The sequence below is a fragment of the Solea senegalensis genome, linkage group LG15, assembly GCF_019176455.1.
Source record: "Solea senegalensis isolate Sse05_10M linkage group LG15, IFAPA_SoseM_1, whole genome shotgun sequence".
Classification (NCBI taxonomy): domain Eukaryota; kingdom Metazoa; phylum Chordata; class Actinopteri; order Pleuronectiformes; family Soleidae; genus Solea; species Solea senegalensis.
Window position 1 is genome coordinate 3602825 of NC_058035.1, and position 25016 is coordinate 3627840.

A 25016-nucleotide genomic window follows, 5' to 3' on the forward strand; every position below is an offset into this window, starting at 1 on the left:
ACCATTCCAGGTTACAACCTCATATCATCAAAGCTTGATAGGTGGCTAATTTGAAGAATTTGAAATATATAAAACATAAAATAGTTTCTAGTGTACTTAATATTAATTTACAATGTAGAAAACAAGTATTGTCCAAGGAATCATTAGCTTAGTCCTTGAGAGGTTTAATCACTGTTTCAATATGTGCAATTATAAATCATATAAAACCACTGTGAACTTGTTAAGCATAAAGCTGGTTGTTAAAACACATGGACTGTATCAGCCTGATTTAATTACATTAGATACACACTTACAGACCACTTTATTAGGTACAAGTGTGGGGTGTTCTTTGTTTGTTTGTATCCCTGTTAGCTTCCACTATGGTGGTTGCTAATCTTCCCAGGGACCTAATAAAATACTAATACATTTGAAAAACGTGTTTACACCTCTTGTCCTTTAACAAGTTAATGTCACACTGGTAACTTCAGCCTGAGCAGACATTATTCCAGACCTGTAGTAGCCTATTTCAACAGCTTCAACTTTCTGACAAACTTTCCCCTCACACAAACACGTGTTACACCATTTTGCTTGCTTGAAAAAGCAAGCAAAATAAACAAGACATTAAAACAGTTAGTTAGCTTTGAATTATGTACCTGATATGAAGTGGTCGGAACACAGGTGGAATCCGGTGTGTTTGTTCCATCACTCTCGTCTCCAGTGCTCGTTTTTAAGGTTGTTTTTTTACGTCAGTGACTCAGCCGCTGCCTCCTGGAAACTTTGAAGGATCCGGTAAAATGTTCTCCCGTTTGCGACAGATATCCACCATTTTCTTTTTTATATAAGGAAACGGGGAACGACGTGCCATGAATTTGAAAAAAAGCGGCTTCCGTTCCTGCCTTAATTTAGTTCCGGCCCGGGTGTTGCATGACGGGAGTGGCTGAAGTTAGTTCGTAACGTTTTTTTCTCTCTTACATTTTAAAATTTAAATACAGAACTTTTTCCATTTTGTTGAGATCATAAGTGATAATGGTCTATTCTTCAAAAACATTACTAGTGCATTAGCAGATACTAAATACTTCTAATTATTTCTGGCAGGCTGTACACTGAGAGGTGGAATGCTGCCCCCCACAGGTCACATATCCTAATCACAGTCACATTTCTTGACCAGTTCTCTATTCATTTTCTACATCTGCACATTTTTCGGACTGTGGGAGAAAACCCACGCGAACGGTCAGATCACGTTGCGGAACCTGCGCCATCTTGCTGCGAGGCAACAGTGCTAACCACTACGCCACCATGTGACCTGCACTCAAAATCTACTTTATAAGGTACGCTGTTTAGCCGATTGCCAAGAGGAAAGAAACCAAGTTTGTAACTGGAGGGTTTCCAGTTCAAATCCAGTGATGCGTCAAGGGCTGGGTTGCCCCTGAGCAAGGCACCCCAGTAAGTGCAGATAAGTTCTGCCCCTACGCCTGGTTTACGTGTGGTCACTACTGGTGTGTGAAAAGGAGGTCAAATTCACTTCCACTAATTGGTGTGTGTGCAAATAAAACAAATTATATTTCTAGTGAATCAAACAGTGCATTTAGGAATGGAGACTGTCGAAGTTCAAACCGAGTGTCACAATAAGACAGAAAAGGATCATTTAAGTGACTTTGGTCTGAACGCTTCATAAAAGCTGCTGATCTCTCTACAGTTCAGTGAGCAGCGGTTCTCTGAGTGAAAATGCCTTGTTGACGCCAGAAGTCCAGAGACACAAACACGAGCAGATCAGCGGACAAAAAAAACCCCAGTCGTGTTTCCCACGTACCTAATAAAATGGTCCATTTTACACGTAGCCGACTTTTAAAGCAGAGGACTGCATGCAGATGAACACAATTCAAATTTTATTGAACTTTGGTCAAAGTAATAATAATAATAATAATCATAAACAAGTGTATACATTGCCACTGTGTTAGGAATCAATGGACAAAAGACAATGCATTATTATGGGTTTGTTTTAATGGCGTCAGTATAGGGGTTTTTGTGTGGTCAACTTTCATTTCTGCATTCACAACTACGCAGAGAGAGAGAGAAAATCCACATTTGCAGTACGCGGTTCAAAATTTTCTGGGTGACATCCCTAATAAATGAATAAGGGCACATGTATGAGGCCTGCCTGAAATTCCTACTTATTACATGATTTGGAGGCACTCTATCACATAAACCGTATGGTGTGCAACTCTTCCTCCTTTATGTGTTTTCATAGACAGCCACCTATAGCAGCAGCGTATGAGGACATAACTATAAAATATGATTTACAAATAATGCACATGAGGTTCATAAAAGGTCTGGGGACATAAACTCGTAGCTGTCACTGATAGAGGTTGGTATTAAGGCTGCAGATTCCCTTTGTCCTGGGCCCCATATTGTGCCATTGTTCTTTCCAGCCCGTGTCATAAAAACAGGGTCAAAAACTAAAAATTAATCTCTCGACACAAACACGTTATTGGTTCTTACAGTGGTTCTGAAACTGGTAGCCCCAAGTAGTATTTCAGTAACAGCTTTTGCTTGAGATCCGCTCAAAAGACAGTGGTGTGACTCAATGTTTTTTTTTTTTTCCCACCTCTCTACAACATAAAAACATGCAAAGCAATAAACATGTTTTAATACATACTTCTAAAATTTAAAAACACATCTGTAGTTTTAGTTTCTTTTATTATGTGGATGACAAGGTGTACTTGAGTAGATACAGTGAGTGAAATTATGTCACCGTACTGACTGGGGGTAAAGTAAGAAGGGGAGAAGAAACAAGTCCACTTTCCAAATTCAGGGCCTCTTCCACCAGTAGTTTGGCCTGAATACATGGCCAATGGGGGAATGTTACAGTTAGGCTCATTAGCCATTAATCCGTGCTTCAGAAGTGCCCAAAAATCTTTGAAATGATGTTACAACTTTGACAAGACGTCATTTTAAGGGCTTCCAGAGTTCTGTTAATTCATGAAATGAAGGCTTAAAATGTCAACACAAACACCAACGTTCAAGAGTTTGACCTCGAGGGAGTGCCATTCCGTCAATTAGACCCAAAAAATTGGGGTTTCTGGGTCGAGGGGGTGGGGCATGTTGATTGCCCTGGTGCCACAGGCAAAAACAACCTAAGCTCAGACTCAAAATAAAACAGGCCTATGGATCAACCTCCTGTGGCAAAAAAAGTAGACACGTGCTTTCGGATTCTTCACCAGGAGGACAACGAGGCTGTTTCTTCTTATACAGATAGACAAGTAGTAGGCTTAACTACACAGGTATGGTAAAAGCCCTATCCTCTGGAGCCCCACATCTTCTAGTTGATTTTGTCCTGGAAAATGTACAAGTTGTTGGTGGCCGCCACGGCTATCACGTTATCTTTGGGATGCCAGGCAGTGTGGAGGATCTTCTTGTTGAAGTCCAGGCTGTCCACGCTGATCTCATCCTTCTTCCTCTTGCCGCCAGTGGACACTTTGCGAGGTTTGAGCGTGGCCCGTGGTTTGCTGCTCTCCCGGGACGCCTCCAGTGTGATGTCCCGCCTGGTGTTGCGGTCAAACATTCTGAAGAAGTTGTTGTAGGAGCCGGTCATGATGGCACTGATGGGGAAAAGAGAGGAGAAATTAAACTGACTGACAACGTGGACATCCTGTAAAAGTATCAGTTTTTGTTTGAAAGGTAATAGCTGGTCCCACACAGGAGCAACATCTGCACTCTTACCTGTCACTGCCATTCCAGCAGCACTCGAACTTGTCGAAGATGCAGTCATTTTCATACAAGGAGCAGAGTTTACTGCGAAGGTATTCATGGACCTGAAGCACAACAAAAGCACTTACAGTTACATGTTCACTTGAGCTTTTTGTCTGCTTCTTTATAATAAATGCCCTCAGAATAACAAAACACATCTAGTTTGATCAGCAGCTTGCAGGTGATTCATAAAATATTATATAAAATAATATATAAATAAATTAAATGCACAAACACAACTAAAATACGAGTGAAAATTAAAAATACAGCTGCAGGTTAGATGTTAGATATATAATATATAATATAATACCCCCCGTTACTTCACTCTCAAGTCACTTGGCGAGTATGATTACACACCTGATACGTCTCCACTGGCCTGTTCTCCATGTTGAGGTCCCAAACTTTGACGGAGAGGTAGTCACGTGTCATCATGTAGCGTCCGCTGTGACTGAACTTCACGTCCGAGATGGAGGAGATTATCTCAGAGAAAAAGGACCGGCTGCTCGGATCCTCAGGCTCCTCAAAGACTTAAAAGAGAAGACAGAAAAACAAGAACCCTCACTATTTGTCATAATTGTATTAAAGTTGATAATCTTCAATAATTAAGAAAAATTATTAGGACCCTATTGAAACTGAAGGAGTTAATCTTATTTGTCCGCCAAATTAATCGCATTTTTGAGGGCCTTCCCAAGCCCCAAAACACACTGACCAGTAGCTTTATTGTACATGCAAGAAAATCGCTAAACATGTGGAGGTCAGGATGAAGAAAAATTACATTATCACCATGATCCAAACAAAACAGGACGGCCGCCATTCTGGATTGAACGGTCACTTTTTGGCAATTTTTGAACTTGTCCTAGACCTAGAGCTTTAGTGCGATCATCGTCAAACACGGTGAGGTCACCAAGTTTTTAATCACAAATATTTTCACATTTATTTTGACCATAAAATTAATAAATGCTGTAATTGTAATTCATTAATATAGTGAAAAAAAAGTTAGTTATAAAATTAATTAACTTCACACTGCAGCACTACAATGAGGGTACTTACACTTTGAGTGCCGGTCGCAGAGAGCCGCTGCTCGCATGTCACACAGGCGGATGGTTCCTTTGCTACTGCTGTACACAAATACATTGCATTGGTGTGGATGGCACTCAGCAGCTGTGATTACTTCTGTCAGTTCCTCCATGTTGGCAGGCTTGATGTCTACAATATCTGGGAACGCACGGTTAAGGCAAACGACGTTATCATGTTTTATGATGACACAGTAAATCTGGCAGATAAAGGACACACACTAATGTCTGCTTTCACGTGTGGGGACAAAGGATACTAAAACTTCTGTCTGTGATTTCCAAGTGCCATAGGTTTATTCTTAGGTCATCTGCGGAGAGGTACGTTTCATGATCACTATTTACAGAAATGGAATTAATGTGATAGGTGTGTGCATTTGCAAAGATCCTCCGTGGGCTCGCTTCTACCATGAGATTCATTGGCATCAGCACTGGTACCTGAAACACACGACATGCTCCTTTAAGTTTATTAAAAACCAATTAAAAACGGCGTATACCAACAAGGCATGTCACATACCCGTAAAGAGGTGATTCTAAAGGGGTCTCGGAGTCGTCCGTCTTCATCTTTCAGGTTGTAACCTTCTGCTCGTTTATCTCTTTCACTAATTTTCCACAATTTGATAGTTTTATCTGGCAAGAAAGAAAAAAAGAAGGGGAAAAACAGTCACACAGAAGCTTTTTTGAAAGATTCAAATGAAGTAGATTAAAAGTGAATTGTTACCATTTGTCGAAAGTAGAAAGTGAGCAGCATTTTGTTGGGGTAGCCATCTTATTTTATTTATTTTTTCTTCTATTTCTAAACTTTTCAAATAGTCAAACTCTGGCTCGTGACTCTGAAAAGTGCTATAGACGTTGTACTCCCCGCGCAGGTGTGGACGATTCTTAGACTGGAAGAAAACAAACGTAAATATCAAGTCATTACATCCTCGGTGTGATGGTCCACACACTAACACAGAAGTAGAAGCTCTTACCTCCTGTTCGTGTTGAAAAATCACTACTCGGCCTCCTTTATCTCCAGTTGCAAGCAATTCTCCAGAATAGTTGAATTCGACGGTTGAGATTATGTCAGCTGAAAATGTACACACGGCAGACAGCAGAGTGAGTCAGACCCTCATGGCTCAGCTTCCTCCCTCCCTCCATGTTGACTCTCCTGTGACAGCCACAAGCATGCTAACTGCTGCACATAGGGTGGCCATAGATCCGGATGTAAGCCAGACAGTCCTGATTTTAAATACCCCGTCAGTCCTCCTTTTTGGAGTTGCACTGGAACGTAGCCCTAACATCTATGGTCTAACAAACAACTGGTTAAAAGCAGTGTCGATCAAATAGGTCTGATATATCAGTGGTTAAAAATGTAACCAAGGCTTGAGGCTTCCATGTGCTGGCTATACACAGAAAGGCGCTGCCACTGCTGTTTGTTGGCTGGGGCTAACATGGCACAAAATATCGAAACATAAAATACCTTTTTTTGCTAAAAAGAATCTTGTGTTTAATCTTGTTTAAGTTTGTGTTTATTACACCTTTCCTTGTACAGACATGAACCAGAAGTTCCTTGGCAACAAAAATCATTTATTTTTAATTTGCACTGACTCAAAAGACTCGAGAGATGCATAAATCAAGCACAATTGTTTTTCCAAACATTTTCCGAGTCCAGAAATGTTCTGCTTTCTGGCAATTTGTTCTTTTGCCAATTAATGTCTAGGAGTGCAATACGTTAAGACTGTGCACGACATTGTTCTCGGATCTGTTTCAAAACAGATGTTTAGAAATATTTTTCATTCCTATTCTGTTATGCATACATCATGATTTATTATAAATGACATTAGTTTTGAGTGTCTCAGAATCACATTATCATCATGTCATCGTTATCACGGACCAAATTGTATTGTAGAGCAGTCGTGTGTCCTCTTTTTTGGTGCTATGGAAATGGCCACCCGAGCTACACATGACATGTGAAAGACAAGAATATGGCACGATGACTATGACAAGCGGTTTTAACTTTTAATCGGTAGACTATTCACTACAGATATCTGCAACGCCATTACTACAGTCAAAACTACAGTTACAGATATCTGCAGTTCAGTTTTTAACTTCATTCACACTCATATATATGGGATTTGTCATTTGTGTTATGAATTGTAGATATAGACAAATTGTCAATACCTCTAATTCCAAGTTAACAATATCTACATTGTCCTTTTTAGAGATTGAATTAAGTTTCAGACAGTATGAATGAAGTTGAATTATGGCTAGTCATGATGACCTTGTAGATATACGCATGTGAATTGTAGATATCTATAATAACAAACACCATACAGATGAATGGCGAAAGTGACATCATTTTGACAAGTAAAAACTGAATTGTGTATATCTGTGAGATCATTCTGACTACTAAGAACTAAATTATGGATATCTGACATCATTTTGACCAGTAAAAACTGAAATACAGATATCTTTAAGAATGATTCACAGATATCTCCAGCTACAATTCATACTAGTCACAATGAAATTACGACTAGTTAAAGTGACGTAACAGATGTATTTAATGGCAATTAGTCACACTTGGTGATTACATGTTGAGAAGGCTTGCCGTACCTTAGTGAATGAATGAAAACACGCATGATGTCACTCTGACAGTTTATGGACGCAGCACATTGACGTCACGGACACGGTCGCTCCCCTTTAATAGCTTAGCCGCCGCCTAGCATACAGCTAGGTAGCTAGCTAGCAGCTCAGTCATTTACAGAGACTAAGGGCGTTCGTGCAGCCGATCCGCAAACACACACGCATACGCGGCAGCTGCGTCACGCCCAAACATGTGTGGCGATCCAGCTACGGCGCATATCCAACGAAACCCCCCCACAGCATCGCCCTCATCACGGGACCATCCTGCTAGCTGCCCACCGCTGTAGCCTAGCCGCAAAGCTAACATTAGCCACATACCTTCCGCAACATCTTCATCTATCGCTCCTTTTACTTGAGAGAAACACCACTGGAAATCATTGCCTCCTGCAACCCCTGTGAAAACAAAACAAAACAAAAACCCCACACACCGTTAGTTTGTGTCTCACGGACAAAATGACCTGACAGCGGCAGCTTTGACAACTAGCACGTTAGCTCGCCAGCGCTAGCGCCGTGGCTAAGCTAACGTGCAGAATCAGGCCATCACACACAGCCAAGTGAGGTGGATCCTTCTCCGTCCCCTTTCAAAAGAACTAGCTTACCCGCCATTGCTTCATTTAGCAGCTCTTGCCGTCCACAGCCTCCAGCACCGGGATGGGATAACGCGGCTCGCTCGGGGAGACAGATAGCATCCACAATGGGGAGTTTAGACTTCGGATCCGGATCTGTCAAGACCACGGAAATTATCCGTGATTTTTTTCCCCCTCTTCCAAAATGGCGCACAGTACATGGAGAAATGACGTCATGCACACATGCCACATCCTGACTCCTTCATCTTCCCGAGCATCAATTCACCAAATCCGCATTCAGCCTCTTCTTCACCTGCTCTTTGTTAAAATAATTTTTATTTAATATTTTTTTCATTCATTCTGTATGAGGAGTGAGAGTATGAAATGTGTTGTTATATAAGTCAGTCTGTCCTTTGATGACGGATGGATGAGTGGGAAGGTTCTTTGATAAAAGCTGAATCAAATAATTAACAAAGAGAAATAAAAAAATACAGCCACTTTAATACAAACATTACCCCCAGTTGTGTTTGTATACCCTTTTCTGTGCAATAAATGTGATTTACATGAGATAAATAGTTGGGGGAGAAACACTATTTACATATTATAAACATAATACAACTTTTCCCGTTTCAACTCTCAATATTGTTAGTCTGAAGAATGTCCAAACCCCACCAAAATGAAACCTTTATATGACACTTTTACGACACAGTGTCACAGCTTTGTATTGTATGGTCAGTGAGTGACATCTAGTGGAGAAATTATGACATTTCACGTTTGATGGGCAATATGTTGTTTCTTTGGTGTAAATACCTATGTCTGTTTAACCTTCTGTGGCTTCATACACTTTCTTTATAATCTCCTGTTTTTATGTTGTTATTGCACTTTGGTATACTTCCATGTTTTACGTGTGCTTTTGTACTTACTTGCTTAAACTCAGGCTTCTATCTATCTATCTATCTTTGTACGATATCATGTTTCAAATAGTGGATATATGACATTTTATAACAACAAGTATTTACTCTGAATCCCTTTAAAAAAACACCACATACTGTGCTTTTATTAAGTGTTGTGAGAACATACTTTTTGTAAAAAAAAACACACATATCTGAAAATAGATGCTACAGCTGTGGCGGCTGCTTCAACTTTCCTCCTTGTTTTCCTGTAAACAGCAGCACTCTCGGGAGGGTGGGAGCGGGAATTGGAGGATGATGATAGCCCACAGAGGCTGATTGTGCAGAAAAAAAAGAAAAAGTAGTCACATTCTTTCTAAAAAAAAATCACTCTGGTGGAGAAGTGTGAGAATATTTCAGAGGGTATAAACAAAAACAAAACACAGAGCTACTGCTTGTATGTTCCTGTCAGTGCATTGATTGGAAGGAAGAGGCTTCATTTATGTCTAAATTTTAAATTATGAGTATACTCCTTTTACTCCTTTAACCCTTAGTGCTCACGTGGCACAGATCTGTGTGAATAATACACAACTCCTTATATGAACATCCGATGTTTATAGGTCACATATTCAGGCTTTAAAAAAATAAATTTTATGTATTCATTTTATATCGCATTTTTTAGCAGTGATGTAAAGTAGCAACAATTGTGCAGAAGTCACAAAATGGACATGTTTTTTCTTTTGTTTTTGTTCATAAAAAAACAAGTTCTAGTGAACTTTGAACTGTCACGTATTTCCAAATTTCACAAATTCAATCCGATTTTAAACATTTTGCTCAGGTGTGTTTATAAAATTAGATTGCTTGTACTGAAAAAAGGGATATAAAACACTCTATATGGCACATTCTTATACTGCTGTATTTAGTGTATGTTTAAGCATAGTAATGGAAAAAAAGCAGCCAAAATGCTCTGTGTTCTCAAGGTTAAACACCACAGTGAAAAAACAAACAAAAGCTAGGCTGGGCCAAGCCTTCATACCACCACCATTTATACTGTAACAGTATAAATTACATTAATTATAGTGTTATTTATAGGGATGAGAATCAGTATCGGTCCGATACTATTGAATATCTTACACATGTAAAAATGTATATATATATATATATATATATATTGCATGCTGCACAGACTGTGAAAAACAATTCTGTTGAGTCATGTTTGGGTTGTTAATTCATTCTTTTTGGGAGAACAATATTTGTTGCACAGTTGGAGAATTGTGTCGTTGAAATGACTCAGCAGAAATGTGTTGTTGACAGCCTAAAAATGACTGAATTATCGGGATAATATCGGTATCGGTAGATAGTTGAGTTTTTGATATCGGTGTCGGTATCTTTTTTTCTTTTTTTTTAACATTAGAGGGCAGTAAACTCACAAAAGTGGCCTTGTATTCATTGACACTTTCATATTCAAAGTGAAGCACTATAAGTGTGGTGACACTGAACTGGAATTAAACAAGTAAGTTTAGTTCAATGACTAACAGATGTGTAAATGTGCACTAAATGATAAGTCTTCAGCTCCAACATTAAACAGAATAACTCAACACTATTTAGACATCTACATATATCTTATCATATCTAGATTGTTTTAAAGAAGATATTATTTTAAAATGCTTAACTAAAAAGAGCCCGTTAACAAATAATGTTGCTTTTTACCAAAGATCTGGATAAACACTACATTACTGATATTTCTCCTGTGTTTCTATTTTTTTTCTGATTGCCCTGGTGGTAGTGAGTAAATAAAATAAAATAAAAATAAACAAGGATGTAACATAACGTGTAAGACCTGGATCAAATCTCACCAAAACCTTCTCCCCGGTATCTCCTGAGCTCCACATCCCCCTCATCACTCACAGTGTCCCTCGGGGAGAAGCAGTGCAGAGGCCTGGAGGTTAGAAATCTATATCTATATAGATATACTGTGTGTGTATATATCTCTATATATAAAGGTGGACCAACTGCAAGTTAGTTGGTGTAAGACATGTTCATAAAAGCGAAGGAGCAAGAAAGGAATGTGACTTTATCCATGAAAAGTGACTGTAATAAGTGTTTTATACCTGTTTCCTGTTTAAAAAGACTTGGAAATGTAACCTTACCTTAAAAAATATGCGTTGACGAAACCATTGTTATTGCAGGAACCACCTGAATCTCTAAAACAAGCACGAATGCTCCCTTGATTTACATTTTGTTGCTATTTTTTGTGGTGGCAACACAAAGAAAGTCGTACAGATGAATTAAATAGCCTTTAAAATGACAAAAAAGTGTCTGATTCAACTACTTACTCAATTAGAACAGGGTGTACAGCTGATAAATCAGAGCGTGGTGCTGCAGAGCAGGCACAAAAACCTTTCATTTTAAAGCACTACCTCATGTGTCTATAAATACCGTGGCCAGATATAATAAAGGACACTAAATCCTGCGTTTTGTGACCGGCGAGGTCGGCTGCATTTGTTTTAATTTGAGTCTAACTTTAGTTGGACTCTGACACGACTGTGCCCGTCGCCGTCTATAATTCTCACAAACAAGACTTGCTCCCACCTTAACTAAGAGTAAAGAAAGTGCCACGACGCGAAGGAGAAACACTCGACTTAGGCCCCAATTTGTGATTTAACAAACCGTGTGGCCAAATTGTTGTATCCATTACATTTTTCACATTTTTACAAGTTCACTGTTCAGTGGCTGCGACTGTGTGTGTGTGTGTGTGTGGTGCCGTAGCTTCATCAGGTATAAGGAGAGGTGTTGACTTTATTCCGAGCCTCCAGTAACACCACTGACTCTGATAGTTCCCCGTCCCCGTGGGAATTCATTATAAGACAGCTAGAGGCTGCTTGTGGATGGTTACTGTGCTGCCCGTATGTTAACTTGTCGCTATCGCGCAAGGCAAACATGTGGTGCAGCTGCTTTCTCTGGCTGTGGGCAACCTGGAGAGATTGATTGGTGAGCCTTCTGTTTTATCCAGGATCAGGGCCACATTCAGTAGACACGGTGCCTCCGGAGGAGCAGCCATTTCCCCCAGAAAACATGGCTCATTACCAGCACAGACAAAATCAAGGTATATTGACTTTTTAACATCTTACAACACACCTTATTCCTCAGCCATTTAACAACAAACCTTTGTTTTCTTGGAAACCTTCCCTCTCCTTTTATCCTCAACAGCCCTGAGTTTTTTCCTCTTTTTTTTTTTTTTTTTAAATGAGCTCATCATGTTGAAGTTAGAGAAACTGTGTATATTATTATTTAATTCACACACACACACGCACATGCACATAAATACCCACATGTATTTACACCTCGCAAACACAAACATGCCCTTCCCCACACACACACACACCCAAACATTTGCTCCATCAGACAGTTTTTAACACCAACCATTGGCCAGTGGATGTGTCTGCTCTGCTCAGGGGCATAAGCTCTGTCCAGACCCTCGGTCTTAACTCTCTCTCACACATACACACACACACAGAGGGAGAAACAGAAACAGCAAAGACAAACAATCAATTATTCAAGACTCTTGTTTTGGCCTATGTGTTGTTGTTTTTTTTTCTTCTCTTATTATTTCTCTTCTCTCGTTTCTATACAGCATCTTCTGGCAAATTAACCGCCAGGAGGCCCCGATGAGTGAGATATGAGGCCTGATGACTTGAGGTCTGTGCGTATGTCTTTGTAATTTAGATGGCAGAGTACGGTATAATTTGCATGCGCAGCCTTGTCTCGTTGTCTGAGGGAGATTATCCTCGTGGCTTTTTTTTCTCTCTCTCCTACAACTAAAGGGGGTTTGTGGGAGAACCTGCTCTGGAAGACAAACCTTCGCCTCCCCGTTTATTTCCCCCCACTGAGTGGAAATTTTCAGCGTGGCCATTCAGTGTAGTTAAAGCTCACACCGAAGCGATGAGTGTAAATAGTGCACGGTCCTTTACTCTCCCCCACGTCTTCTCTGTCACGTCTTTAGTGAGCCTCTATGTAAAGTAAGAGTATGTGGTTTTTTTGCATACAGGGGCCCTGCTGCTACTGCTGCTGTTGCTGGTTCTTCAGTGTGCTAATGTGTGCACTAGATGGCACTATGGCACTTATTATTCAACGCCAATGGATCATTTCCATTTTTTGGAGGATGAGCTGACAGAAGGGATGATCACATGCGGCTTGTTTTCCCCGAGCTGATGTTGACGGTATCATGGAGAGCTCCATGTGCGCATATGTCACATTTATTAATTTGCCCAGTTTCTGACCTTTAAACGCAAATTCTTGTGAGTGCACGGAGAACCGGAGTCGCGCGACGTCACAAAAGTTTATCTCGGTGATTACTCTTGACTCCGACAGATTGAGAGAGTTTTCTTTAAAGGCTTAAGTGAACATGAGATACATATAGAAAAAAAAAAAAACCCCAACCTTTCAGAATCAATGGAAACTGGAAGGAATCACATTGAAGGAACACACACACACACACATTATTAGATGTGAAATCCTTGCAGCGACGATGTCCTTGTAACAGATCATATTGTAAATAAGATGGGTTAAATCGCACTTGTAGCTTGGCTTCAAACAGTCAGCCGACTCTCCTGGGGGAGGAAGAGGGACGAGAGAGTGCTGCAGACTCTTCCTCTAATAACGACAATGAGATCCCAGCTCATAACGTAGGCCTCCACTATATAGAACAAGTATTGGGGGCTTAGCAGCTAATAAAGTGGCAAGTCTTCAAAATCCATGTCAGAGGAGCCGAGTGCCACAGGGACCCCTCATAACACTTGTATGTGCAGGTTGAACTGCAGCACTAAAGGTTACACGTCCGCGTCGCACTGATCTGACCTGATGAGTTGCCTTAAGCCTCACAAATTTCGAGGCTGTGTTTCTTATTTAAAGAAGCAGCCCTGAATAATTCCTCCCCACATCCCCTCCGAAGGATGACAGCGGTGAAAGACAAGCGTGGTGTGGAATGACTGTGTCGTGGACAACAACTCTCTCTCTCTCTCTCTCTCTCTTTCTCTTTCTTTCTTTCTCTGGTCGAATGTGCCGACGTTCAAATTGGCTAAATTTAATTTCATTTAAATCTGATTTCTTTTAAATACATCTGATTTGCCGCGGCTCTTTTTGTGTGTGTGTGTGTGAAGGTAATTTGAAAAGTAAATGGGAAAAATTAAAAAACACACCGGTTTTGTTAATTGACTCGCACAGTTATTTGAGTTCACAAAAACGCAGCCTCGGTAATTAGCCTTGATTGCCTCGTCTGTTCCATAAATGGCCTCTCTCTCTCTCTCTCCCTGTCTCTCTCTCTCTCTCGCTCCTGCTTTCTCTCTAGTGAACCTGTCCTTCACTCGAGCACAGACACTCCTCCAGCATTTCCACCCACTTTGTTTGTGACTCTTTGATCCACGGTATTCTAGTTAAAGTTACACCCATGCGCTGCAAGTTGAAACTTTGAGCATTGTTGCTCTGGGGAACCTTATACCCGTGGCGCCTTGTGCTTTTGTCCTTCCCTTTAGCAACAGAACTCTCCTATGGTCCCGGACAAAAGACTACTCACGACACCATTTTATGATCTCTGTGATGATACCGTTTCCTTCTCTCGCTCGCATGTTCCCTTCATCCGCTCACTTCACCCAAAATGGTGTCACAGAGGAGAATTTATGTGGTGCAAAGGACAAGGCGCGCTAACTGCACCCATAACCATTTCCAATCAGCACCTTTTTCTTTTCATTGTGTGCACAAGAGCCATAAAAACCAGAAGGAAAGTGTTGCCTCCAACTTGATAGACAATCAAAAAGCCTAATTTCATTTTTTTTCCATCCAATTATTTCAGCGTGGACTATAATGCAAAAATGTGTATTGTGTTTGTGCTCACATTTAAATGTGTGTGTGTGTGCTGGAGCCACACATGCATGTTAACACTAATTGAGGCAACATTAAAAAGCATTTTCTGCGACAACAATGTAATCTGGTGTATAAAAAACACTTAAAGGCGAGGGGGAAACAAACATGCCACATTAAAGTCGAGTGTAAAGTGTCGTCGTCGTCGCCTGCATTGTCGTCGGCGGCGTTGTCGTCGTCGTCGTCGTGCCTCTCCAGTCTGTCTAATCACTGTGTGAGTGAAACATTCATGGTACACTAGATCAGTTCAATATTTAATTTCTCAACAAAGACTAACACGACGGAACAGATGCTCAAACTTTGTACGTTTCTCCGGAGAGCCAAAAACTCACGTTTGACGACGGCGGCGGAGGCGTGGGGGGGAGAAGCTATTGCAGACACTTTCATGATTGTGTGTGTCGACTTCTCCTCACCTATCTGTGCACTCAACGTATACAGTGGAATGGAAAAAAAAAGAAATAAATAAGTGTGCGCAGCGAGTCAGTCGTTAAAGCACGGACTGAATACATCAATTGTTTACATCCAGGGGGCAGCGAGAGCTCATGTGTGCAGCCGCATTAGCGATGCGTCAAGGTTGCCCTTTTGCCTCCTTGTCACATTTCAAGTGAAAATTTGACTTGGCATGTTTACATGGGATTTCTTCATCTCCCTTTTTAAACCCCTATGGGTGCGCTGAAGGTGAGGGGGGACTAAGATTATTATCCCCCCCTCGTTTCTCCGAGGAGCTTTACTTTATGCACACCCTCACAGATGTCGACATTTGGTTAGGCGGTGTACAGAGAAGCCCCAGATTAGCCGGCACATTCAGGGAAGTCTGTTTAGCCAAAAACTTGCAGGAGCGCAAGAGACCCCCCCCCCAACTCCCCCAGCCCACTGATATCATCACCTGTGTGGAACACGTGCTCCGTCACACATCTGCATTGACGAGTTCTAAAAACACACGCCGCGATTAGCTATTCCGTCATATATTTGTAATGATTTTTACATGAATTAGGCTCCACTTGTGCAGACCTGAAGTGTAACAGATGGCGCCACTATATGTCATAATGCTATAAAATCCGAGAGGAATTGACAATTGAAATCCCACCCTGGAGTTTGCCTCCTTTCGCGCCGGCATAATCTTCTCAGGATTTCAATTGCAAAGTCAAAGAGAATAGTCTCGCACACAGGGACTAGTTATCTGGGGCAAACGCGGTCTAAGGTTGACAATGCAAAGGCTGTGTTTGTGTGCATCACACTTGCTATACTGAACGTTTTCCCAGCGTGTGAGCCGCGTCCTCCCCTGAATTCTATTCCTCTTCCCACGTCCCAGTGCTGCCGTGGAAAGTAGGCCAAGCGAGCACCAGGGCGTTGCTTTTTTAAGATGATCAGTTTGTCAGTGTTTGTGTGTGTGTGTGTGTGTGTGTGTGCTCTCACTGCTCAGGACGGCTATTCATGTGGCTTGACTCCCGTAGAACAAAGAGCAGCATTATACAATTTTGCGAGCACTTCCCCAATAGCAAGGGGGGGGAAAAAAAGGGAGAGGTTTTTTTTGGACAAGTGTGGATGAAACAAAAGACAGAAAAATCTGGCTTGCACTCTAATTCATTCACTTCCTCTTTTGTTGCAGCAAAAAGGTCCCTTGCCAGTAACACTCCTCTGCTGGATCACACTGTACTCCGGCACGCCGCGGATTATTTTTAGCTATTGCTGTGCAGCTTTTCACCTTGACTCCCTCCATCTTGACACCATAATTAACATTTCTGTTAATAGTAGCAGAGTTAAGGATCTTTGACTGGGAATCAAAAAACTGCGGCTGCAGCGGCAGCGGTGATAAATTGCACAGAGGAGACACCTTTTTGCCGGATGAAGAAATCTGCATCTCCTTGATAATGATGATGATGATGGTGGTGGTGGTGGTGCATCTCCCTGTGGAGGGAAATTAGAGACACTGACGCAACATGTTGAAAAATGTACATTTTAATGTGACAGACTTGAGGATTGTTGCGGCGTCCTGCAGGAGGAGCAGATGTGACCAGAGGCGCTGGCATTTTTGAAATAGTGTTACGGGAGCGAAATGTTGTGTTTACTGACACATTTATGTGTCTTTATAATCATACGATAAACAGTTTTATGCGCGGGGAAATAAACTGTATCCTCAGTTGGTGACACTTAACATTAAATGTATGAGTTATAGGAAGACAACGTATTATTTTTAGTTTGAATAAACTTGATTTATTTAGTGAAGTCATTTATAAAGGTTTGTCCACCATTTTCTTTTTACAGTGTAGTTGATTACACTTACGTGTATTATAATCAGTCAACCTTAAATTTGCAAGATATAGGGGACGCAAATTAGATTACAATAGCAAATACTGTGTTTATTGACTCAATTATGAACGTCAATAACTATAAATTTAATTGTCTTATACACTAAAAAAAGAAAAGGGTTGAAAAACCTGAAAGAAATTACTTTACTTGTGAACTGTTACTTGTATACACTGGGTTGAGTCACTCTGAAGTTAATGAGTTATAGGTAGACAATGTATTACTTTAGTGTGAATCAATTTAATTTATTAAGGTCTTACCAAGTCATTAGTTAAGTATACTTAACATCAGTTGATTACACTTACGTGAATTAGGTTCAGTCAACCTAAACTAAATAAGTTGTAGGGGACAAAGATAATGTTACAATAGTAAATCTTGTGTTAACTGATACAACTATATATTTAATAATCATACATTAAATAGGTGTATACACTGAAAAAAGAAAATGATAGAAAAACGTTGAACAAATTAGGTTGAGTCAACCTATACTTAGCAAATTATAGGAAGACAATTTATTTCTTTAGTTTGAATGAACTTAATTTATTTACCTGTTACCATCTGAAGTAATTTAGATTTTTCAAAATGTAATGTTTTTTCTTTTTTTTTACAGTGCAACATCAGTCAGTTAAACATGATTTAGGTTGAGTCAACCTAAAGTTTCAAGTTATAGGGGATTTATAGGGAAGCAAATAATAATGTTCCAGTAGCAAATCCTGTATTTACTGACATGTTTATGTGTTTCAAACACTACACATTAAACACTGCAAAAAGAAAATGGTTGAAAAACTTACTTCATATGCGCATAACACTTGTAACACTGTCAACCTAAAGTTAGCACGTTATAGGAAGACAACTTCTCATTTTAGTTTGAATAAATTTACCAATTGAAGTTTGTCAACCATTTTCTTTTTTATAGTGAACATCAGTTGATTACACTTACATGAATTAGGTTCTGTCAACCTATAAGGTAGCAGAGTTATAGGAAGACAACTTATGACTTTAGTGCAAATTGATTTATTTAGGTGCTACCAATTTGTGTGATTGTTTTAAATGTTTGTCAACCATTTTCTTTTTTACAGTGCACTCAGCAAGTTTGTGCAAATGCAATTTTTAACTGAGAAAACCATCAACCTCACTTATTTAACTAACTGTGCACCATTTGTATTTAACACTGAAGACTATGGTAGAAAAGGGTAAAAATGAAGTGAATTCAAACTAAAATAAGCAAGTTGTCTCCATGTAAGTGACTTATTTTAGTTTGAAGGAACCTAATTCATTTAGGTGTTTTATTTTTATTTTTTGTCACTAGTTTAAATGAAGTGTGTATGTGAAATTTAGGTGACATTAGTGACATTTGGACCACCATGTTTGTACAGGAGCCCACTATGGACAAACTTAACATCTTTTGAGGTTTGATGCTCACTGAAGGCTACACAGTTTATCCAAGACACTTGGAAGAGAGACGTGAGGTGAAGGAATATTCAATTTCATCATGAAACTTTACTTATAAATGTCACTTTCACTATGGTTAACTAATCTGACAGTTTCTATTGCTGTTGTTTTTGTGTCTTTTTCATACAAAGAGATGGAAACAACTGAAGTTACACTTCTGCTTCTGCTTCAGATTCACAACAATAGAAACGGAAATGATTCAAAATGTCTTTACAGGGTGATCTCACCTGGTCATGAGGACAAAAAAGGGGGCAGGTGATGGAAACTCCACCATGAATGTGAGCGTTTAAACTGGGGCTGGCAACAGCTCCATCACTGGGGTCAACACCAGGCAAATTAAAGAAGTTCTCTTCTTGAGTGCTGAGGCAGACACACACATGCACACACCAAGGTCAGAGCTGATGCCTCATGTTTTGGAGGTTGCCCAGTGCAACATGTGCCCATATCCTACTCACTGCTGATGAGATGTGTGAACCATTATTTAAAAGTCAGTTTTATTTATTTATTTATTTATTCATTTATTTATTTATGTATGTATTTACTTGTATTATTAATATTATTATGAGTATTATTATTATTTATTTTTAAACTCCTGAGTGGCTCAGTCCGGCTGGAATTGTGCATGCGTCAACGTGATAAGAGTCACTGATTCAGATTCAGGGCTAAGGAATTTGAACCATGAAGGGAAAAAAATATGGTACAGGTTATTATTTAAAAAAAAAAAAAAGACAAAAACAGTGATGGACACACTCAAGACCAGATAGAGGGGGAGGACAGGGAGAGAGGGAGAGAAGGTGTCCTGGGTATTTGGTCATGTGTATTTTGGTCCAAATTTCCAGGGGATATTTTAGATGTTAATAGCCCTGAAGTGGTCTCGGTTTCTTATTTAATTTCTCTCGCTCTTCGTTTTAAATGTAATTCGCCCACAGTCTGCGCCGCGAGGCTCTAAACCGCGCGCGCGAAAAAAAAATCCCTCCTCTCATCATTTCCACGGCAGAATGGAAATGCAAATTGTGCGCGCGGGCAATGCCCTTGACGGAACTCACCACTGCACACAATTAACACGCGAGCACTCGCTCTGACACAAGTTAGTGACGAAATGTGAGGGTCACGCACACACACACACACGTATATATACATATATATATATATATATATATATATATATATATATACATATATGTGCGTAGAAAAACAGTAGAGTATAGATTATTATTATTAGTAATAATAATAATAATGGTGATGATAATAATAATAATACTAGTGTGGTGTGTGTGCAGGTTCCTCCGTGCATGGAGTTGTTTTTAATGTTTTAATATTAATACATAGGTCATTTAATAATAATAATAATAATAATAATGTATTTTTTAATCTAATTTCTTTCCTTTTTTTATTTCTCGTGCACACAATTTCTTTTAATAACTATTGCGAAAAAAAGAACAAGGAAATAACGTAGTTTAATTATTTGAGATAATTTATGTTACAAACATTAATTTATTATTATTATGTTTCGTCCGCTCGGGGGTCTGGGGGCTGTGTGTGCGCGCGTGCGTGTGTGTGTGTGTGTGCGTGTGTGAGGAAACAGCAGCTGCTGCCTCGCTCGCATCGACACAATCATCTCAAGTGTAACCAACGAGGGGCGCTGTCCGTCCATCAGCTCAGTAACTAGGAGCTGACACGTGTGATTGATCTCATCACTCTTGGCCATTTGTGTCCTGTGTGTGTGTATGTGTGTGTGTTTTTAACTCCTATAATTAAAGAAATTAAACCAAAATCTGTGTTTTAATGTCATATTTGAACGTGTCAAACGTCACTGTGGGGTTTAACAGTGATGGGAAAGCAGAAGTTTGTGTATGAGGAGGCTTTTATATGTATGTATATATATATATGTGTATATACATATATATATATACATATATATATATATGTATATAGAGATTTTTTTGTATTTAATAACAGAATTTAATTAAATTTTTAGCCAATCAAACTTTGAAATTCAAACAGAAATAAAGCTTTATTTGCCACGTGTCCCCTGGGCTCATAGAGCAGTCCTAAAAAACATTAAAAAATATTAAAACTTCACGGAAGTTAACACATTACTTATGTGTTACTTTAGTTGGAATTAGTTCATTTTTGCAATCAACTAATTTCCCCCTTTTTAAACAAGCAAATGGTCCAATTAAAGTGGACACTAAAAGGGCAGTGTGCAAACCTGTACAAATGCATATACAAACATATTAAAAAAAATATTAATAATAACAACAATAACAATAATAATATTATTAGTAGTATTGTTATTATTAATATTATTGAAAAGAAGCTCCTTTAAATAAAAGAGAACCGGTTAAACAATAAAAACACCTCTTATAGAATCAAATAGATTTTTTTTCCTCCCCCCTGACATTAACATAAATAAATAATTTTTTTTTATAAGTTTTTAAGGCATGAAGTAAACAATGCAGCTGCTCGAGTGGCTGTAAACAATAAGTGGGCACAGACTGCCTGTTTTGTTCCATATGGAATTTGAAATGACGCGTAACTGTAGGCGTATTTGATTAATATTTAATCGGGGAGAGAAAAAAGAAGATAAGGATGATTTTTTTTTAAAGCAGAGACTCCTTCACTGTGGCTCCCAATAACCCTCTTCCTTTTATTTATTTAGTTTTTTGTTTTGTTTTGTTTCGTCAATCAATCCATTAGGACACAATGCAGGTGAGCCGCTGATAATGAGAGTGTAAAGAAGTGCATGGATGGACAGCTGGGCAGCGGCCGGATCTGATTGACTTTGCCTTGACATCTGGGAGGCCCGCTGGCCCCTGGCACGCGCGCAGGCTGATGTCGCCATTTACATGCAAATGTAAGGAGATCATGAAGGGCCTCGCCCCGTAAATTCACACACACACACACACACACACACAGTGAGACACACACACACACACACACACAAAGACGAGACGGGAGGTCTTTTTTTTTACCCCAAGTAACTGTGTGTGTACATTTGGTTTTATTTTGGTGTCACACGCGCGCGCACACGCGTCTCCAGGACTTTTGCATCAATGTTAAGACTCCAAATCTTCCAGTCTTATTGTGAAACAGCCTCACGTGTCATCAACTGGTCATTTCATGCACTTGTTTTTTTTTATTTAACCTATTTTTCTTTCTTTCTTTTTTTTTAATGCTAGAACACTTCACCCCACAGTGATGGAGAGAGAGCGGGAGAGAGAGGGTACATTTTCCACGCTGGAAAAGCCCACCACGCGCGCAGATGATCCCACAGAATGAGCTGAGACGGATTCAGTGTGTGCATCAGCAGCAGCATCAGCAGCAGCATCAGTATCAGCAGCAGCAGCAGTAGCAGCAGCTGACTCCCCTCTCTCTCTCTCCCTCACTCACTGCCTCTCTGTGTCTCTCCCTCCACGTCCAGATGGCCCCTGCACACAGATTTGCATTCATTTTCCCTCTTAATATCTTCTGAAATAGCGGGGGCAGCTGCATTTGTTGTCAAATACGGTTTAAAACTCCCTTTCAGGACAGCATCGTTACCTACGTGACGGCTGCGTGCAGATCCATTTTCCCTCTCCAGTCAACAGTATCAGATCTAAGCGGATTTGTCTCCCAAAGTCTCCCTAATTTGATAATCAGATTTAAATCGCCTCGGTGCGTGTAATCAGGGGTTAAGTTCTAATAAGCGACTTGAAAACACTGAGAGGAGAAGGGAAAAAAGAGAGAGGGAATAAAGGAATAAAGTAAAATAAAGGAAAAGGAGTGAGAGTTCTGTGCCATCTCGACAGGACAGACAGAAACATGCATGTCCTTCAGGAGGCTACATTTTTTACTGTTGTTGAAAAACATGTGTGTAAAATGTATAATTTGAAAAGAAAAGTTTCAAAAATAATCAACACTCTTATTTTGTGACTGGGCAATTTGGCAATAGATGGTGCCGAGGTGAAAGCAACAGCTTATAATTCACTTATCTTTGGCAGCAGCTATTAACCCTCAGCACCAGCGAGATAGATTGCTCAGGATATAGCACACATCTCTCTTCCTCGCACCCTCCACCTCCTCCTCCTCATCTCCTCATCTCCTCTCTACCTCCATCCTCTCCTCCTTTTCACCACTAATGAACCGAATTGCCTGCTCGGACAGACTCGGACATGTAAGAGAAAAAAGAGGACACGGCTCTTTAATCAAATGATGAAGATGTTTCTGGTTATTTATTATTGTTATTATTATTATTACTATTATATTTAGTTAATCTAATAAAAAATAAACACACACACAAGCTTCTGACTCAAAGTTTGTTTAATGTCGTGATATTTTTTTGTTTAAGAAAAGAATAAAAGGGGTCATGATGATGAGGATGATGATGAGGATGATGATGAGGATGATGTAAATGAAACATAACATGACTTTGAAGGGCGCGTGGATCAAGAGATGATCCACGCGCACGCAACAAAAAACAAAACAAGTGGAAGTCAATTTATCTCCAACAAAACGATGGGGGGGAAAGTTGCGGATTAAATCCACATAAATCAGACGCGTAATTTCAATTAGAGTAAAAATAATATTTACATTTGTGTGAATTATATTCCAAAAACTTGATTGGAATATGATTTATGGCCTGCAGAGATGCAAAGAGCCTCACTCCACTTATGCTATTATTACTAATAATGACACATTTAATCGAATAACACGCACAGTTATTTTAATTTCCAGCTAATATAATAATAAAATACTTAGTGCAGCCGAATTCAATTCAATCACATACTATATATATATATATATATATATTTATTTTATTTTATTATAATTTTATATTCAAATTCATATTTTTTTTCTTCCCTTGTATGGTTTAAAAAATTCAAACTCACCATATTTTATGGCCTAAGCAAGAAGAGAAAGTGGAGCGTTTCTCGTGTCTGGTTCTACTGAAGCGCTCGCTCGAGCCTCCGCTGCCGGTTGCCTTGCGCCCGCGCGCCTCCCCTCCCGCGCGCCCGCGCGCCTGCCTCCCCGCCTGCCTCGCCTGCACAGGAACCGTCACACCTCCAAATATGGTCAACGCCCCGCCCCTTGCCGCGTCACTCTCTGACAGCGCCTCTCCCGTGGGTTTAGAGTTTTGGCTCCCGGGAAAGATTTCAGTCCTCGGGGAAAGAGGGCTTAGTTTTGCATGTTCCCATCCATCGTGCGCGACGCGAACGGGGCCCCTTCTCCACATCTCCTGTGTACCAGCAACAAACCTCCACTGGTGATCAGCCTTCACGCGTGTTTGTCTTGTGTGGTGCTGGAGAAGCAGCAGCAGCAGCAGCAGCAGCAGCAGCTTGAGCCTCAGCAGCAGTAACAGTAATAGTAGCAGCACCTTTTTCTCCAGGAGTGCAGGGGTTTGACTTGTTTTTTTTTCCTTTTTTTTCCTCCTTCTTCCCTTTTTCCCCCTCTTCTTCTAATTCAACAAGAAGTCCTGAAGGTTTTGGACGCGTGTGCTTCAGGGATGTGGGCACTTTGAGAGCATCAGCATCAGCAGCAGGAGCAGCAGCAGCAGCAGGAGCAGGAGCCAGGATCAGGAGCAGCAGCCGCCGCCACCAAAACACACCAGAACCATCGATTTCTTTTCCCTGTGAAGATCCACAAGAAACAACAACAACAAAAAAAGGACAAGAAAGAGAAAGAAGAAGAAAGAGGAACAATTGCAACACACATACAGAGAGCGAGAAAGAGAGAGAGAGAAACAGAGAGAAACAGAGAGAGAGAGAGAGAGAGAGTTGAATTCACTTTTCCAGTGTGTGGATACATGCGCTCTAACTAAGTGCAGCACTTTGAGAATTGCTCACATCGGACGGACTGAAGAGGGAGAGCAGACCTGTGTGTGGACCGGGGCTTTTCGGGCAGAGCAAAAAACACACAAAAACCCTGAAGGATAACACACACTTTTACTTAGAATAACACGCACGCATACACGCGCGCACATACATAGGCACGCATACACGCGCGGACGCTTGGACCTTTTTATTTTTCCCTCCCCACAACACACACACACACACACACACACACATAGAAACACACACACACGCAAACACACTACCACTAATAATTTTTCGCAGGAGGCTCAAATGTTTGGGATTCAGGAAACTATACCGCGCGGTGGGACGACGATGAAGGAGGAACCGCTGGGTGGACTGAACTCAGTCCGCTCCTGGATGCACACAGCTGGGGTGGTGGACGCAAACACAGCCGCGCAAAGGTAAAAAAAAAATAATAATAACCAGACAAAAAACAAACAAAAAAACAGCGCATTAGATTGTTGTCTTTCCCCCCTTTTCTTGCCTCCATCATATCGACCCCTCAATCCCCTGAATGCCCTGTATCAATTACAATCTCCCAATAAAGTGCCCCCCCGGCTTTATCCACCCCACCCACCCTCTTCTTTCATTACACCAGATTAGCCATTATTGTGACAAATCAAGAAATCT

The 25016-nt window shown here is 40.3% G+C and overlaps 3 protein-coding genes and 1 long non-coding RNA gene across 15 annotated transcripts in view; 2 read left to right on the forward strand and 2 right to left on the reverse strand.

The window, feature by feature from the left end:
- Positions 1-1960: 1960 nt before the first annotated feature.
- On the reverse strand, positions 1961-8202 carry ppp2r2d (protein phosphatase 2, regulatory subunit B, delta). Its single transcript, XM_044045806.1, has 10 exons — positions 8021-8202; positions 7740-7814; positions 5768-5865; positions 5518-5683; positions 5314-5426; positions 5057-5234; positions 4777-4941; positions 4084-4253; positions 3700-3791; positions 1961-3578 (listed from the first exon to the last, which is right to left on the reverse strand). The coding sequence occupies exons 1-10, from the start codon at positions 8025-8027 to the stop codon at positions 3299-3301; spliced, it is 1344 nt and encodes a 447-aa protein (XP_043901741.1). The 5' UTR covers positions 8028-8202; the 3' UTR covers positions 1961-3298.
- Positions 8203-11787: 3585 nt separating this feature from the next.
- LOC122781788 lies at positions 11788-17014 on the forward strand. Of its 2 annotated transcripts, XR_006361853.1 has the most exons (3): positions 11788-11983; positions 12512-12576; positions 16403-17014. It is a non-coding gene; the product is annotated as an uncharacterized LOC122781788 (long non-coding RNA). The 2 variants fall into 2 exon arrangements; XR_006361854.1 differs by lacking the exon at positions 12512-12576.
- Positions 15671-23854, reverse strand: LOC122781786 (transcription factor GATA-6-like). 2 transcript variants are annotated; one of them, XM_044045807.1, is made up of 2 exons: positions 23424-23854; positions 15671-16701 (listed from the first exon to the last, which is right to left on the reverse strand). In XM_044045807.1, exons 1-2 carry the CDS (start codon positions 23765-23767, stop codon positions 16575-16577), a joined length of 471 nt encoding a protein of 156 aa, XP_043901742.1. In that variant the 5' UTR covers positions 23768-23854; the 3' UTR covers positions 15671-16574. The 2 variants fall into 2 exon arrangements, 1 of the variants encoding a protein (XP_043901742.1); XR_006361852.1 differs by lacking the exon at positions 15671-16701 and adding an exon at positions 21943-21983 and having other exon boundaries at positions 23424-23705.
- Positions 23855-24259: 405 nt separating this feature from the next.
- ebf3b (EBF transcription factor 3b) overlaps positions 24260-25016 on the forward strand; it is a 73548-nt gene continuing 72791 nt past the window's right edge. For 5 of the 10 annotated variants that reach the window (XM_044045795.1, XM_044045802.1, XM_044045798.1 and 2 more), the window contains exon 1: positions 24260-24787. In XM_044045795.1, the coding sequence (XP_043901730.1) occupies positions 24657-24787 (131 nt within the window). In that variant the 5' untranslated portion in view covers positions 24260-24656. The remainder of the gene's footprint in view (positions 24788-25016) is intronic. The other 5 variants (XM_044045805.1, XM_044045799.1, XM_044045801.1 and 2 more) reach the window with 2 other exon arrangements.